General features: G+C 39.9%; 1 protein-coding gene across 1 annotated transcript in view; it reads right to left on the bottom strand.

Moving 5' to 3' along the window:
* The window catches only part of GRIK1 (glutamate ionotropic receptor kainate type subunit 1), an 81,577-nt gene extending 65,790 nt beyond the window's left edge, over positions 1 to 15,787 (bottom strand). Inside the window, exons 1-3 of the mRNA XM_026077616.1 lie at positions 15,700 to 15,787; positions 13,168 to 13,425; positions 4,587 to 4,768 (exon numbers count right to left, since the gene is read on the bottom strand). Of these exons, the coding sequence (XP_025933401.1) occupies positions 4,587 to 4,768; positions 13,168 to 13,425; positions 15,700 to 15,772 (513 nt within the window). The 5' untranslated portion in view covers positions 15,773 to 15,787. The remainder of the gene's footprint in view (positions 1 to 4,586; positions 4,769 to 13,167; positions 13,426 to 15,699) is intronic.
* Between the last annotated feature and the right edge of the window lie 649 nt (positions 15,788 to 16,436).

The raw sequence follows: 16,436 nt of genomic DNA, 5'->3' as shown, positions 1-16,436 counted from the left end.
GCTACTTGAGGGAGCATACTCAAGAACCAATATTTTATCTTCACACATTTATTATTATACTTAGAATGTATACTACAGTGACACTTCATTTTAGCACTCTTGTAAGAACAGAATTAGTTATTTTGCTGCTCTTTCTGTCACACAGTGAAAGTGAACATAAAAGTCTTTATAAAATGCTTTATTAGTGTCCTAAATCTGACTAAAATATTGTATATTCCATAAAAAATATTTTAAAGGTGTGGGGAGAGAAGTGGATAATTTAAGGTTAGTAGCTACATAGTTTATGAGAGATGAGTTTGCCTACCAGTAAAATCTCTATCAATCACTGGTGAGTTAGAAGAATAAATTGCAATTTAAGCTCTTCAAGTAAGTCTTTCATACAAAAAGGCAGTATCAAACCAAATACAGTGTGTGCAGGATATATTGGAAGACTTGCACACAAAACTAATTACAATTTGCAATAACTAGATTTAACTGAATTGTGGAATTGACTGCCTACAGTCTAGACAGAGCACTAAATTGCTGTCTGCCAAATATTTTAAGTGAGTGTTGTGACCACCATGCTTTTCCCCAAGAAAGTGTTTCCAGCTTCCTTTTGCAAGGGACCCCATCCTGCTGCTTTTAGGTATATTTGGAGGGTACCTGATCAGCTCACCTCTGCTGGGGATGTCTATTTTTTAAGCTCAGAAAGGAGAGAGATGTTAGGCACCCTCTGCTGAAGTCAAACAGGGAGGCTCCTAGAGAGTTTAAGCACATACTGAGCAGGGACTTTGGAGATCACACTATCTCACTAATGAGCTACAACTGTACTTAACTCCTACTTTCGGCATCTAAGTCTCTAGTAGATTGTGCTCCTTGATGGCAGATTTGTTCAGTCTTGAGTTTTAAAACTCCAGCAGCCAAATCTCTTGCCTTCAGAGAAAACAGGATTGGCATTTTCAGGCAGACCATGGGAGTGACAGACCAGTTGCAACTTTTTGCATAAGCTTGGCAGATGCAGCACGTCACGGTTGTGAGGTCTGCTGGTGTAACCTCTAGGTTCAAGTAATTTCAGACTATTCTGAYGCCTGTGGAACAGGCCACTTTGGTCAGCATAAACCACTGTTTTCAGGTGGTTATGTAGCCGCCTGGGACAGGCCACAGAGCTGGTAAACTCCCTTAGAGCTCCAGTCCCATAAGGTTACCAACTCCCTTAAGGAACTATTGGAGAGAAAACTCAAAGCAACCATTGGAAAAGCCAGTAATTAATAATCATAATTTCTTCCTACTCTTTCCTGGTCTGAGTGATGAGAGAGCCAGGCCTCATTAGGCTGCTTGGGGACTGCGAAAGGCTGGGCTCTCTGCAGCGTGTCAGAGAGAAGGAAAATATATGAGTTAAGGGAATAGGTTATTCAGCTGCATGCGGGCATTATATTTTGTTTAAATTAGCTTATTGATTTGCCTGTTCTTGTTGTGCACAAGGCAGAAGTGTGGTATTGCATTTGGAGCTATAAATAAACAAAAGATGGTCTCATTTAAGAGAAGAAATCTGTCTTTTGTGCTGTTTTGTAAACAAAAGCTCTAGGCAGGCCAGTGAACTGGTCACCTCTCCTAGTCCTGCATCTTGGCAAAGCAGCTGGTCAGGGTAGATCTGTACTCCCAAACCAAACTCCATATGCTGATTCTTTTAGGACATAATTTCTGAGGTATTTATCCTTTAGCTCCCATAAAGAGCTTTCTGGCATCCCTTCCCCCTCCTCCCCGAGGAACCAAGCTGTGATACAGCCGGTGCCCCCTGAGCTCTGGCGTGATTTGCACCTGCTTGGAGAGCCATTGCTGCCAACACCTTGGCATGCAGCAGCAGGTACGATTTGCAGAAGCCAGGCAGCTTTTCTGCCTTGCCTCTGCTTGCAGCTCAGAGGAAGGACAGCGGCTGCCAGCAGAAACGTTGCTGCAGGTATGCCTGACCGCCCCGCAGCAGGGAAGTGCAGGGGGAGCAGGTCAGACCTGTCCTTTTGCCTCTTCTCCAGCCTAGGTGAGGCTTGAAGGAGGCGAGAGATGCTGCACCTGCCTGCTGGGGGTGTCCAAAGGAGATGGAGCAGCTCCCAGTATGGAGGTGGTACCTTGTGACTTGGAGGGGGAAATGCAGCTCTAGTGCAGCTCCTGTGTGACCCCACTGCTGCTAGATTATTGTTAATACAGTAGACAGATAAGAAATTGTTGCTATTAGGATTGATTTATACAATTGTTGGCTCTGGTTCCTGCTCCTATTGGAAGTCCTACATAGTTTCATAATGATTTGTATTTTTCCATCATATCTATTGGATAGTTTACAAAGTCTCTAGATCAAGAATATTCTCTATTGACATTGCAGAGTTTTCTTAGAATAATTTTTGTAGTATTCTGTTTAATGTCTTCTTTTCATCCAGGGATGAATTATATAGGGATTTCTGTGTGTGATGATGAGAATATGAACCATGGTACTTCAGGTAGCTAACCTGCAATCAGATGAGTCATACCTGCAAATTCAGAGCCCTCCACACCTCTCAATTTAACAGCTGCCTTTGGCAATGAGGAACTTCAACACCTGAGTTACTGCTGTCAGCATCTAGATACAGCCACAGGACTATCTTCTATAAAAGCCATTTTCCCCTTCTCTCTAGCCTGTATTTTTGTCGCTTCCTTTCCCACAGCTCTGACCCACAGGTGTGCTTCTCTTAATTTCCTTCCACACTGCTATTTGCCGTTCTTCTCTGAGCTTTTAAGGTGTTGGAGAGTATTTTCTGTATCTGCAGCTTGTCAGTTCTCTCCTGTGATCCATTTCCCGCACAAACTGTTCTGCCACTTTGCCCTGTCTTAGTGCATCTTTTAGCACTACCTCTTCTTCTTTTGACACTAAGGTTACTTTATTTTTTTTTTATATATATTCAGCCTGGCATATTTGAAGCCCTGTGCCTCCTGCAGTGTGCCAGACATCTGCACTTTCTTCTTGCAAATCCTTGAAAATTCATGTTGTCAGTTAAACTCTGCCCCTGCAAACCTCATTTTGGAGCAGCTTGTTCTTGCTGTCATGTTTTAATGCTTTTGGACAGACCTACTTGGGAGCAGAGTCAGGGGACAGCAGCCCTCCTGCTCCCCATTGTAAGTGCTGTTTCTTACAGTGTGTTCCCATCACATGAGAGAACAGCTGTGATTGTGTACCCTCCCCCGGCTCTTTCCTCACATTCCCAGCACTATGCCTGCAGCTGGCCCTGTCATAGCTTAAATGTATAGCCTGCACTGAGAAAACCCTAAAATCTAGTACAAGCCAACTTTTCTGACAGCAATAAATCTAACCCTGCCAGCTCACGGGAGCTTGTGTGCCTGCTCTCAGCTGTATTGCCTCTGATTTAGGACACCATGCTGCAAGTCTGTATTAACAGGACTGCGATTCTCCGGAGTGGAAAGGATGGTTTAAGGCTCTGCAGACTAATGCATCCAGTTAGCTGTCTTATTTACAGTACAGTATAGTATGCTACTCTTCATAACTTAAATATTTCAGCACAACATTCTGGGATGGGAACATTGGCTTTTAACCTCTTGGAGATGGCTCATTGCTGTGCATTTGGATCAGTGGACCCTCTCCTAATGGGCTGTGGTCAGCGTTTCCTGTTAGACTGTCTGACAGTTAAAAACAAAACAGAAAAACACACCACCACCACCACCCACACACTATTGCAGCAAAAAGGAAAACACTGTTCACTGTGCATTACTTGCTTGGTGTTATTGTTTATAGGTCAATGAACTGTGGGAGCCAGTGCTTTAGACTTTGATTGTCTAGAAGTATATAGTAAGTGACGAGAGTAAACTCTAATTTACACCACTCTTTCTGTGCCCCTGGTAGTGTCCCAGCCCATTAATGTCAGGCTTTGTAGCATTTGTCCTTGCCTTGTGTGGCTGTCCAAGTCTCACATTTAGGTCAGCGCTATGTCAGCCCTTGAACAATAGCCTCTTTTCCTGTTTTAAAGTATACTTCTTTCCTCTGATGCTATCATCATTCCATCTTCTTGCTGCATCAGAGTTGATGAGGTAGTACCAGCAGACCAAATCTTACTTTGCTACAGTGATGTGAATGCAGAGTTATTCTCTTGTCTGCAGTGGATGTGCAGGCTCTGTAGAGGGAATAGCTTTGTTTGAGCTACTGCCCAAGGACACCAAAATGGGTCCCTTTCTTTTTTGTGGGGGAAGACATAAAAAGTTTATTGATTGAAACAGGACAAACTAAAATAAATGCGACAAGCTTCCCAGCCACGCGGAACCTGAAGTATTAAAAAGAGTTACATATTTCCTTTTGCTGTATAAGTACAGTCCTTATAGCTCGGTAAAGCCCTGAAACCTTGTTGAGTGCTCAGAGGTTGCACATTGTTCTGTAACAAGCACTGTTTCTGTTATTTGAAAGTCTAGAGCCAATGAATTCAAACTTCTGTCCCTGATATTAAAAAGTCTATGACTTATGGCCAATATCAACAAATTCACTTTTAGCGTTTCCCAGCAAGGGAAAACCAGATAGGCTGACAGCTTTCAGGATACATAAAGAGTCGTGAGCTTTTTTGCTCCCTCCCCCTTACCTGCTTAAGGATTTCCGCTGCTGTTTCATGTGAGCAATCAAATATCACGTAGAACTCCTTGCCCTTCTTCATCTCCTTGAGTAAAGGCCTGGCGTCTTTATTCCCGGAGGGCAGCTGGCGGATTTTGATTTTAATGTTGTATCGAGAAGGGGCTTTGATGAGCTCTTGCAGGCGAATTAGACCTGAAAAATGGTACACAGGTATTCAACTAACCATTCTGTGCAATGAGTATTTATTGCCATATAAACTTATCTCTTATCATTCCCAATATATTTCACCTATCTAAAGGTTAAGCTGTTAACTTCATATTTGTCAACCTACCAGCTGGTATTGTTGTACCACTTTCTTTTCACAGTTATATTTAGCTTGAGCAAGTAAATACTCTGAAATATATTTTGAATTGATTGTCTACAGAAGCTGTTTGTATCAATGCGATATTGATAAGGTACTTTTCAAAAAAGATATAATTGTTCTTTTCTGGCAGCTAATTATTACTTCAATGGTGTGGGAACAAGAGAGAATTCAGGGAGAAAGATAAGGGGGCACACGGGAAAAACAGTACATGGCAGCCAAAGCACATCACCCTTTTGCAGCATGAGTAACGAACTAGCTGGTGAAGGCCAGACAGCTTGTTCCAGCTGCACGGCGGAGGAGGGAGCGATATGGAGATATCACGGTCCGCCCCTGACCACAAAGGGTTGCATCCCAAAAAATAATTGCTGCTCACAGACTAACTGTTGACCTATAGTACCCCCAGCCTCATTATCCCTGCTTACCATATTAAAAATCACGCCCTTTGCTGCATAACGATATGTAAATAAGGGGGGAGGCATACCCCCAACAACCGCGCAAATGGCAATCTGGCCAATGAAGTATGTCTGCCGCACTTCCACATCCCACCTTCAGCAACTATAAAACAGAGGATAGCTCACTAAAGTTTTTGGAAGGGAAGAAAACTGAACCGCCGACCTGTTCACTGGAGATTGCTGACGAGCGAGCCTCCTTCTCCCTCCCCCAAACAGGGACGCCTCTTTGGTAAGACTTGCGCCTCCGACAAACGTCGGACGTTACCCGGGAAAATATATTGTTATTGAAAGCGCTTAATTGTTAGTTTGAGCTCATAGAAAGAAAATTTGTAGCAGCAAGTGCATTTATCAACGGCAATTCCGAACCTGTTGTATCTGTCGCTTTAATAAAACCTTATTCTTTTTACTTTGCGAAACTGACCCAGGGAAAGTCCTCAAACAGGGGGGCTCTGGCAGGCAAACGTAAATTATAAAGATAAGGAAGGGCCTTCCGTCCCTCCCTTTCACGCGACAAATGGTAAACAACAAGAACTTGGAATCAAGGAAACTTCCTTAACTCTTCTGCCAAATTTCAGGCGCAAGCAGAGGAGGGGAGACAAAAGGAGAAAAACCTTTAATGGGCAGCATGTCTACTGTTGCTCACTTAAAAGCCAGTGGTTAGCCTGAGAGGCGCTTACCAATAATTATTCTTAATAGGCATCCATATGGCTCTCATTGTCCTCATCTCAGCATACATTGTAATATTCCAGAGAGGGGAGCATTAATTTTTTCCTATCATCATTTCAGAAACAAAAAGCCCTAGGACACAGTGAAATTAAATGACTTGCATAAGGTCACCCAGCAAGTCTGAGATCTTGTAAAGAATTGAAATATTTTAAGATACAATTCTATATCTGTAAACACAAGAACATGATTTCTAGGACTAAGTTCTAAGCTGGTACAAATCTGCATGGCTTATTTGAAGTCAGTGGAGCTCAACCACTGGAAGAATTGTCCAAGTATTTAAACACTGTGCAATTCTACCAGGTAATTCAGCACTCCTGTGTAATTCGTACTGCCTCCAAAAACAAAGAAAAATAGTTAAGAGTTCTTTGAGGTGTGTGATTACACACACCTCTCTCTCTCTCCTCATCCACAAACTTGATTTTCTCACAGAAAAACTCATGATCTCCTGCTGAGTGAAAGCAAAAGGCTGCCTTAAAAATGTGCATAAGGAGAGAGAAAGAATATGAGCAAGAAGCACTTATTAAACAAAAATCAAACAAATGATTAATATGAAAAAACTCTTTGCTCTCCTGCTGGGAGTGGGTACATATTTGTCTTGTGCCTGAACGTCCTTGGCTGAATGATCCAATAGTACGTATAAGGCAACATGAAACATCGTTATTTCTTCTGAGGAGAGCGGGTGATTGCTATGTTGTGGACTGTTGGCTTTCACTCAAGTACTGGCAATGGGCTCTGAAAAAAATAATCTTTCTCTCTGCCTGCAATGCCAGGTCCATTCTTTGCAGGTTTTTAAGTTTCAACAATCGATATAGAATATTAAGCATTTTGAGTATTCAAATGTAAATTGCATACACTTTGAGATAGAAGCCTGGCTGGAAGGCAGCATGTGTAAATATGAAACAATTCAAGCTCATTATTATGAAGATGGGGCACATGCTTCCAACACTGACTAACAAGTGGGAGAGTTTATGTAGTCTGTCTGTAGAATGGTAACTTGGCTGTCTCATGCATCCAGGTGTTCAGCTGTGGACTGCAATGCTTCAGCCACTATACGGAGGAGTGACTCTAAGAGGAAAAACTGGGATTAGTGGAGGAAAAGAGTCCAGCATGTAGGGAATACCTTATCCACAGCCTCACACTGATTACTGTGATTTCTCTTTCCTGCAGCAAAAAGTAGTTAACTGCAAGTGTTGGCAAACTGTAGGAGCAGAAACAAGATTTAGTGAAGAAAAAGGTCTCTTCCTCCCCAACTTCTTCTTGGAGGAAGAAAATACCATGTATTTTAGAACATCTACTGCAGTCCCTTGAGATTTGGACCCTACCTTTCCCATCACATCCTACTGCCTTGTCAAATGAAGGCAAAGTCTGGCTATCATGCTCTGAAGAAATCAAAGAAACATTTAGGTGTGAAAGGAGCTGCAGCTATTTTTTTTTTTTTTGGAGGACTAGACAAAACCCTCAACCAGCTGGCTGCCAGCATAATCAATAACATGGGGAAATAACCATCAGTGTCCTCCTCTTCCTCTTCATACTGCTCAACAACCCCTTGAACATGATACCACCAAGTTTTGATCTGATACCCATCTTTGTTTAAAAATGCCAAGCCCTTGGTCCGACCGCCTGGGGAGAACAGGCCTGGGGAAGCACAGCACTTACAGCTGTCACCCCTCGCTTGCACAGTGGGATCACTTCAAGCTGGGCTGGATGGGCAGGAGGCGCTGCTGTCCCCCCAGGGCATCAGGAAGTGGCAGCTCAGCCGGGGCTCAGGAGGGCAGAGTCTGGGCATGGTCCCGCTCTTGGCAAAAGGGCTCATGTTGCTGGAACAGCAGGGAAGGAAGGGGAGTTTTGCAGGGCTGTGCTGAAACTCGAGTAAGAAAAATGTCATTCTTCAGTCTGTCCAGGTGGACGTTGTGGTGGTTGAGGGGCACTTTGAGGGGCCTGGGGAGAGCTTTAGCCTGTCCTATTGATAGGAAAGGCTCGGTTTAGGATTCATAAGCAAAATCTTTAAGGATGGAAACCACACTTTTAACACTAACTTTTTTGCCCTGCTCTCTGTATTCTGCTGTCATTTATTCAGGCAGCAAAACACCTTTCCGTTGGAAACAGGATTGAGAATTTTCTGKGATATCAAGAAGTTTCTTCTTGTCTCTAACTTCAAGTGATTTAGCAAAATTTGGGGTTGCATTTTTATCACCAACTTGCCTTTTAGTGGTTTGAGCAAGAGAAATGGTTTGTTTTGACATGAGTAAAATGTTTCAGTATGGGAAAGTCTTTGAATATTTCATATTACTTCATAACATCTAGAATGACTACACGTTATGTATGCCATATTTAGGAATTCATATGTAGATAGCATAGACACAATCTTCCAAAAAGCATATTAACATACACATTGGTGGTAAGTGTGGTAGTGTGTGTGGGTAGGATGTGTTTCCCCCATCCTCCATTTAACTTTTTTTTTTTTAAGCATAGTTAATTCAATCAAGTTTAAAATTTGAAGAAATAGTTCTACTGCTACCAGGGAAAATACTCCTTTTTATTAGAAAACTGGGCTAGGATTAGCAAAGTTAGATGTCTCTTATTACTGTGCAAGGCACAAGAAAGCCAGTTCAGTAAGAACTCAGATTCTGCACAACGCAAACAAATTGAACTGATGTGAGGAAAAGATTGGGTTCCTCTGATTATTAAACAAATGCTAGGAGAGCTGGCTAACAAGTGAGGGAAATTAGAGATTCTTTCAGAAGATGAGGAATTTGCTGTAGTTGCCCTTCTCAGAATCTGCTAAGTTAAAATTATTGAATTCAGGGAAGATGGAGTAGATGAGAGGCAGTGTCAAACATGCATGAAGGCAATGTTATTGCTTTTGAGTTGTTGGTAACTAAGACAAAGTCATGTGTCTGTTACAGATCAATGTGCCAAATAACAAAGTGCAAAAGTGAGATATTGGAAGGGATCTATCACAAACCACTAAACTAAACCAAAGAACAGGATGTGTATCCAGTTCTAGCATGTGGAAAGATAAAGCATAGTTTATGGTACCTAAATCTGGGAGATGCTCACTGGATGTGTCATACGGACAAAGCCTTGCAATAGTCTGTCTTTAAAACTACAGGAGACAATTTTTTCCTTAAATAGAGGTATTATGCTTGATATAAATTCACTCTTTTTGAACACTGTGAAGAAATATAGAGAGGAATTAATCCACAGAATGAAGGCTGATTATGGCATGGAGACTCTGAGCATAACATGGATTATGCTCAATATAGAAAAACCAAGGACAGTCTCCACCACAAAAATGAATATATTTAGGAGTCTTATTTTTCCTTAGTGTTAGGAAGCTATAGGCAACAATGACTGGGATGAGAAATTCAGAGAGAGAAATCTGTGAGATCTTTAAATAAAGATTTATTCTGTAGCCAGAAAGCCATTAATGCACAGTCAAGAAAGATGACTTTGGCTGGAAAGTCTGTCTTTCAATGGCATACTAAAGACAGCAATTAGAAACAAAAGTGGAGGCTATAGTGTGCTTTATTATTCTTATTTATATAGATAGCTAAGGGACAAGAGGGTAAAAATCTGATTGGGACAGCTCAGGAAAACCCAGAGGAATTTGCTAATGTATTTCAGGAAGAAAATACAACTTCTAGAAGTGATATAGGTCCATTGGGAGGAGTTAGTAAAGTTGTTTAATGTGATGCATAAAAGACAGAACCTGCTAACATTTCTGTATTTGATAAGATGCAGGAAGAGTAAGTGCTTTCTATTCTACATTTAATTGAGGAGGGTGTTAAGCACTATCTATTATTTGCAGTTTTTTTCAATTTGCTCACATAAAATTTGCTTATCATCAAGAGTCCTGTTAGAGTCCACTGAGTAGATTACTATCACTCAAAAATTAAAGTGATACATATTGGAACTTTGAATAAATTCTAAAAGATTTAAAACAGATTTAAATTTTCTAAAAGAAAAAAGTGGTAATGTTTTGTCAATATCAAAAAGGGTATGTGAGATGATGTGGAATACCTTATCCCAGGGCAGCGCTGAATGAACTAAGAGCATAGCTGACATGGTAGTAAAATGCTGAAGAATGAAAACTTGGGACTACAATTAAGAGACATGTTGAACTGTCAAGGGAAGATTATGTATGTTTGGTGTTACAAATTCAGTTAACACAAGTAACTTCCTAGATGTAAAAAACTTGCCCCCGGAAGGTGTCCATCTTCACATATCATATGACCTGCTCATGAAAAATGTGGAACTGTAAGATAATAATTTGTCAGACCGCAGAAAGAAGATGTCAATGAGAAAACCTTATTAAACAGCTGAGATCTGTGATGGCTGGCCCATTCAGATTAGGCCATTCAGCCATTTGCAGTGCTCTTGTCCCTGTATTCACTCTAAAATCATTGACTGGAAAAAAGCTGTGGCTGAAAAATGTTTGGATTACAAAAACTGACAGGATGGTAAATAATGATCAAGATAAGGAGGCTAGGTGCAAGTGCTTTGGATCATTTGGAAACCTGAACTCACTCAAAAGAACTGATTTTTTAATATTGCCAAGTCCAAAGTTGTAACTGCATTTCTGTTCATAGATGTGTCCATGTAGGAGTGAAAGCCATAACTACGGTGGCGGTGGGGAATCTCAGCTTGGCAAACAAGCACAGTAAGCGGCCTCTGTGCTGGAGCCGACAATGATGGCACGCAGGCTTGGAGCAGTGCTGTAGCATGAAGGATGAGAACAGTATTTTCACATTTAATCTTCAAAGTAGTCCCTGCACCTGGGGCGGGATTAATCTGCAACCTGGCTAACCTAGACAGAGGTCACTGGAAGTTGTCTGTTATAGCTATGGGCTCATTGTTCACTTAAAAATGAAGTTCCTCTTAACATTAAATTAGTCATTAAGGAAAAAATAGTTTAATGTGGTCTTTTTTTCTTCTTATAATGTAACAACTTCAAACATGAGAGATGAGGAATAAAAAGAAGACTCAGAGATTAACGGACTCACTTTAACCCAAAATCCAAAGACTACTTATATTGATCAAAGTTGACCTGTTTGCTTTCCATATTCCAATTTAATAAGATGCTTGATTATTAATTTACATTCTAAATATCTCTGCAAATGAAGTCTCTCTAATATCAATCATTTTGTAACTGAATAAGTTCACAGCACTTAGTGTTTTTGAATGCTAATTTGATAATACGTTGCTAATTTGAAAAAGATTTCTACTTGTTTAATCCACAAATCTATTTTGAGATGAAGCACTAGCAGTCCAACAAAAATCCTGCTGAGCTAGACATCTTAATGGAAATGCAAGAAGACTGCTGCAGTTAACCCAGTCTGGCTTGCTCTTTTTCTTCTACCTCCAGCCCTCTGGTATATTCTGTTAGTCCAAGGTGAACAGAATATTGGCACTGAGAGCTGCCTCTTGGATCCAAGATGAGAACTGTGCTTCTTTTGTGCTCTCAACAGTGCAGAAATAAAAATAACATTTTCACCTTAGAACTGAGATTGATTTTTTTAGTAGAATCCTGTCTTTCAGACATGGTTTTACAACATGACTTTTATTAAACATGCTTTGTTTTACACACCTTCTTTAAAGGCTTAGATGGATGCTTTGATGACTCACCCAGCATTGTTTTATGCCAGTATCAAAAGATCAATTCAAATGTTACCTGCACACCTGTAGAGCTGTAAAAGGCACTACTGCCTTTCTGTGGGCAATGGGAAGACAAAGGGCAACACAAGTCTCAGAGATGGACTGACAGCACAGTGCTTACTTTGCACCAAGGACTGCTAATGAACACCATGGTTTCCAAGAAAACCTTTTCTGCTGCATAGAGTGTGCCCTTAAATGTAACTTTGTGCCCTGTAAAAATATCATTTGATCAGCCTCGCTTAGAGTTTCCTGTTCTTTGACGGGAGAGCTACAGATCTCTGTGAGCTTTAAATGGATTGTTTATATGCAAAACTTTTCTTGTGAAGACAGATTACGGATGCTTAATCCATAGCTGAGTCTTCACTGTAGGAGAGATTATGGTCTCTGCAATCATGCTTATGCTAAATTTTGGTATTTAATCCTACCAGACAGGTCTGCTTCTGAGAACAGTTTAGAAATGTCATTCTATGAATGACCAGAATAGCTAATATATTTCTCAGAAGCAGAATCCTTTTCCACTCCAGTGAGGGAAATAGCACTGGCTGAAATATTGTGGTTGTTGGTACAATTTACGGTATCAACTACAAGGGTAGTAAAGCCTAGGTATGTAAAAATACGCAATGGTGGCTTGGGTTGCCTTATAACATCAATACTCTTCCTCAATCTCAATGTGTTAAAAAAAAGTCCTAGTCTCTCATATGGTTTGAAATCACTTGCTCCCAGGAATTAGTTCATTTTTCACAGTTTTTTGTTCTGTGAATAGAAAGGGATTTGCTACTGATGTTGATCATCCAGGTGTGTCACTGGACAGCTATGACTACTGCGTACCCCAGGAAGAGGTTCTTGTCACAAAGAATGAATAATCTTTAAGAGTCCCAGGCTGGAAACATCTACAGGAAATAAAACCTTCAGACACAACTTTCAGGTATCCAGCTGACAATGAGACTGACTCTTTCTGAGACAGTTTCAAGGAACGAGACAGTCTCTACAATAAAAATGCTGCAGTTTGAACTTTCATTTTGTAAATGTTTTCCTTTGAGATCAATCACTTGCTGAGAGAAGGAATCCATGATCAGTCCCACATGAGAATGTTTATCAGTTTGAAGCTGTGTTATCGGCTCCACAGAAAGGAAGCATAATGGGATTCAATACCAAGAATTCAGGTGCTACATCCTGGGGCCTCCTAAAATTCTGATGAAATGAATAGCTTTTCAAAAGGCATAAGATTAGAAGGATATCTGCACCTTAAGAGATCTTTTTCTTCTGTATCCTAGGGAAAGGTGCAGAAAGTATACCAAACTGAACTATCACATGCACTGTCTTTCACAGAATTTATTTATACATATTCAGAAATAAAAGTAAATGACTTGCAATGCGCCAGTACTACATACCTGTGCTGTCTTCATATACTACTGTTACTATTTTCCAGTTGTAATATAGTACAAGATCCAAAACTGCTCTGCTGATGGCTGCATAGTCTGGATAGAGGTTAATATAAAATGCATCTTTGTTATCCACTGTAGGGTGCTTCCATCGGGTCTGTATATGTGGGACTTCAAGTGCGTTGCATATGGACTGCACTGCGCTGACCGAGGAGCTGTGGGATGGTCCAAACAGAGCAGCTACACCAAGAGCAAGCTGATCACATGCTGGGGAAGGGAGAGAAGCTGTTAGTCTGCAAAAGCAGGTAACCTCTGTGATGTTTACCAAAAAAATGTATTCTCCATATATCCCCACCATTTCAAAGTGAGAACGGGTAACCAAGTTGCTCCTAAATGTACTGAAAGACTTGAAAATGGTACCTGAAAATGGTTTTACTGATTAGCATTGTATCTTAGAACCACCTTGCAAAAAAAAAAAAARAAAGAAAATTCTCTGCTCATTACCTTCAAATCACACTGATTCATCCTACATTGCCTTTCTCAGAGTGGCATTATTCTGGAGAAACCAGGAGCTTTCTGACTACRGGCTTGCCAAAGGGATGTCACATGAATTAAGTTTCATAGCAGAATGTCAGGGAATATGTTCATGGAGTTGCAATAGACACTAAAAAGATTCCCTTTGTGACTGGCAAATTATTACCAATGTGAGTTGCTTTAACTTCAGGTTATTGAAGTACTATAGATTGTAAAGGGCACTGTGATTCATGGTACTTCATAATCTGTGTTTACAAAACAAGGGGTAAAACCCAGAGCCCTCAGTAAAACACAGAGAAATGAAGAGCCAACATACACTGGTATTTTAATACCTTTCCAAATCAGTCAGATGTTAGTATCTATTATCAATAAACAGTATAATGCACGTTGGGCCAAAGGTTTCTTTCTCCTTGTACCTACACTCTAGCCATTGTAGTTAATATTTCTAGCAAAAGAATCCTTCCTTTAAGTTACATTTCATTTGTCTCTCCCTCCCATGTCTTCTCAGGCTAACTGACCTAAGACAAAGTAATATTAATTACTTTTGCACTTTAGTAAAATCTACTTCAAATGTTTCTAATAAGGTCTTTATGAACTGGGACAAAGCCTTGCACTGAGTTGCTATGCTGTACTCTTTGTGACATAGCTCTTTGTGGGAAATCTTGAAATTACTGTAATTGGCTGAAATACTAAGTATCCAAGCATTTACAATGATCTGAGCTTTTAAAAATTAATATTTAGCTCTGTGAAAGTAATAGAATGTGACAGAAAATCAATTACTTTCTGTTGTCAGCCTAAAAATGAGTGTTTTACAGACAGCATAAAATGCACAGGATTTCAAGGTTTAATTCAGAAGCCTTCTTAAAGGATCACAGAAATATAAAATCCTGCCTCAGTCTGGATTATATGGATTATAAATCCAGCATATCTGACTTTTTATAGCATATAATTCCAGCAAATATTTGATATTTGAAGAACAATGCAGTAAATATAATTAAAATCTATCATTTTTGTTTGAAACTGTCCTCCTTTTTTTTACTTTAGTAAGAAACTTAATTGCTACGAGAAAAATTTAATAACTTAGATATTTGGAAGGCAGCAGCTCACCAGTGTTCTAGCGGAATTCATGATGTGAAGCATGTTTATTTTCCAACCTTCATTTGCCTTATAGCAAGCATATCTTGCACCATTTACAGTAATGGATATTATAATGAACTGCAAAGAACATCTGCAATGTCTTAGAGATTTATGGGTCTTTTCCCAGTTTTGTTTGTGTCAGATTATGTGCACAGCCCATAATCCCAGGAACCAGACTGCTATATATAAAATGTTAGCAAACTTCAAGTTCACCTCCTGGAGGTGAAGAAATGCACTGTACTTTAAGGATAGTTGTGAATTCTCCCCCCCCCCTTTTTTTTTGGTCTGCAAGTAAATTAGATGCAAGTAAATTGGACCATAATTTTCCCTCTGGGGGATATAAAAGAACAGGCAAAAATTCCAATCTTGTCCACTCCAGTTCTTACACTTATTTATAACAGAATAATTGTAGTTCTGTCTCTAACCCGCTGAAGTGTTAATATTTCAGGACAGAGAGACTACTGGCCTCTGTGCTTTGAAGTGCAATAGAAATCATTTGTTATGAATAATGGATATCTGTGCATGTGTGCTAATTATGGGTTGTGACATCCCACCGTGCTCCCTGTTAGTCAGTGAACATTTTCCTCAGAATTCCAGGTGGCAAATCTATTTTTTGGAAAGAAAAGTCAGTTGGACTTGCCACCTTCCATCTGGGGCTCTTAGCATGCAGACAGGATGTAGGTGTTTTATCAGAAACTAGATGACAAGTCCAAGTTCAGCCTGGTTCTTAGTTCAAATAACTTTGAAAGGTAAGTTTTAGTTTACCATTTATATGAATACATGTTACGATTGGAGCAAAAGCAGGAGATGAGGCTGGGAAGAAGCAGTATAGAACATGTATGTTACTGAAACAGTAATTGAGATAATTACCTCTTCTTGAGGCTTCAAAACTATCAAAAAGGTTAATTCTCTGGATGTCATAGGTTAACGTGGTGTTAGGCATCAGTGTTCTGTTTCTATTAATGTTGGTGACTGCAAACTTGAAAGCCAATTCTTCAACATTAACAGGTTCATTTTCCACAGTTTCGAATATCCCTCCTGTTGAAACAGAGATAAATGAGAAATACTATTCACCTCTTCATCACTGTACATAAAAAGAGAAAAATAGATTATGAGCAATAATAAACTGAGTGTTCATAAAGGAAAACACTTAAAATCACTGTTAAAAGCACTAAAGCAAAAGCATATTGGATCATTAGTTTTTATCTACAATGTCACTGTAGGTTAACTCAATATTATGAATGCTGCTTAGACAAACATCTGTGAGATGATGCATGTTTATTATTCAGGCCTTTTAAAGTAAATTTAAATGCTTGTGAAAACTTTTACTGAGTTCCCAAGTAAGAAAAGTAGTGATATTCATTGATGTTGTTCCCCCTGGCCCAATCTAATTTATATTTGGAGATGAAACTTGGATGTGTTGGAGATGTTTTCTGAAGTGTTTCTACAAATCTTGGTAGTACACATTCCACAATCAGAAGTGACTTAGCAGCTTGATTTCTGATTGCTTTCGAGTAGAAATGAGCTGAAAGTTTCCATTGAAGGGCTTTGTCTTAGAAGAGCTTTGTCTTTTATTTAAAACCTGGGCAATGCTCTTGGCCATTTCT

This window comes from Apteryx rowi, unplaced genomic scaffold, assembly GCF_003343035.1.
Source record: "Apteryx rowi isolate R43461 unplaced genomic scaffold, aptRow1 scaffold_46, whole genome shotgun sequence".
Taxonomy (NCBI): Eukaryota; Metazoa; Chordata; class Aves; order Apterygiformes; family Apterygidae; genus Apteryx; species Apteryx rowi.
Note: the sequence above shows the minus strand (reverse complement) of the source record. Positions and strands in the feature narration are given on the sequence as shown.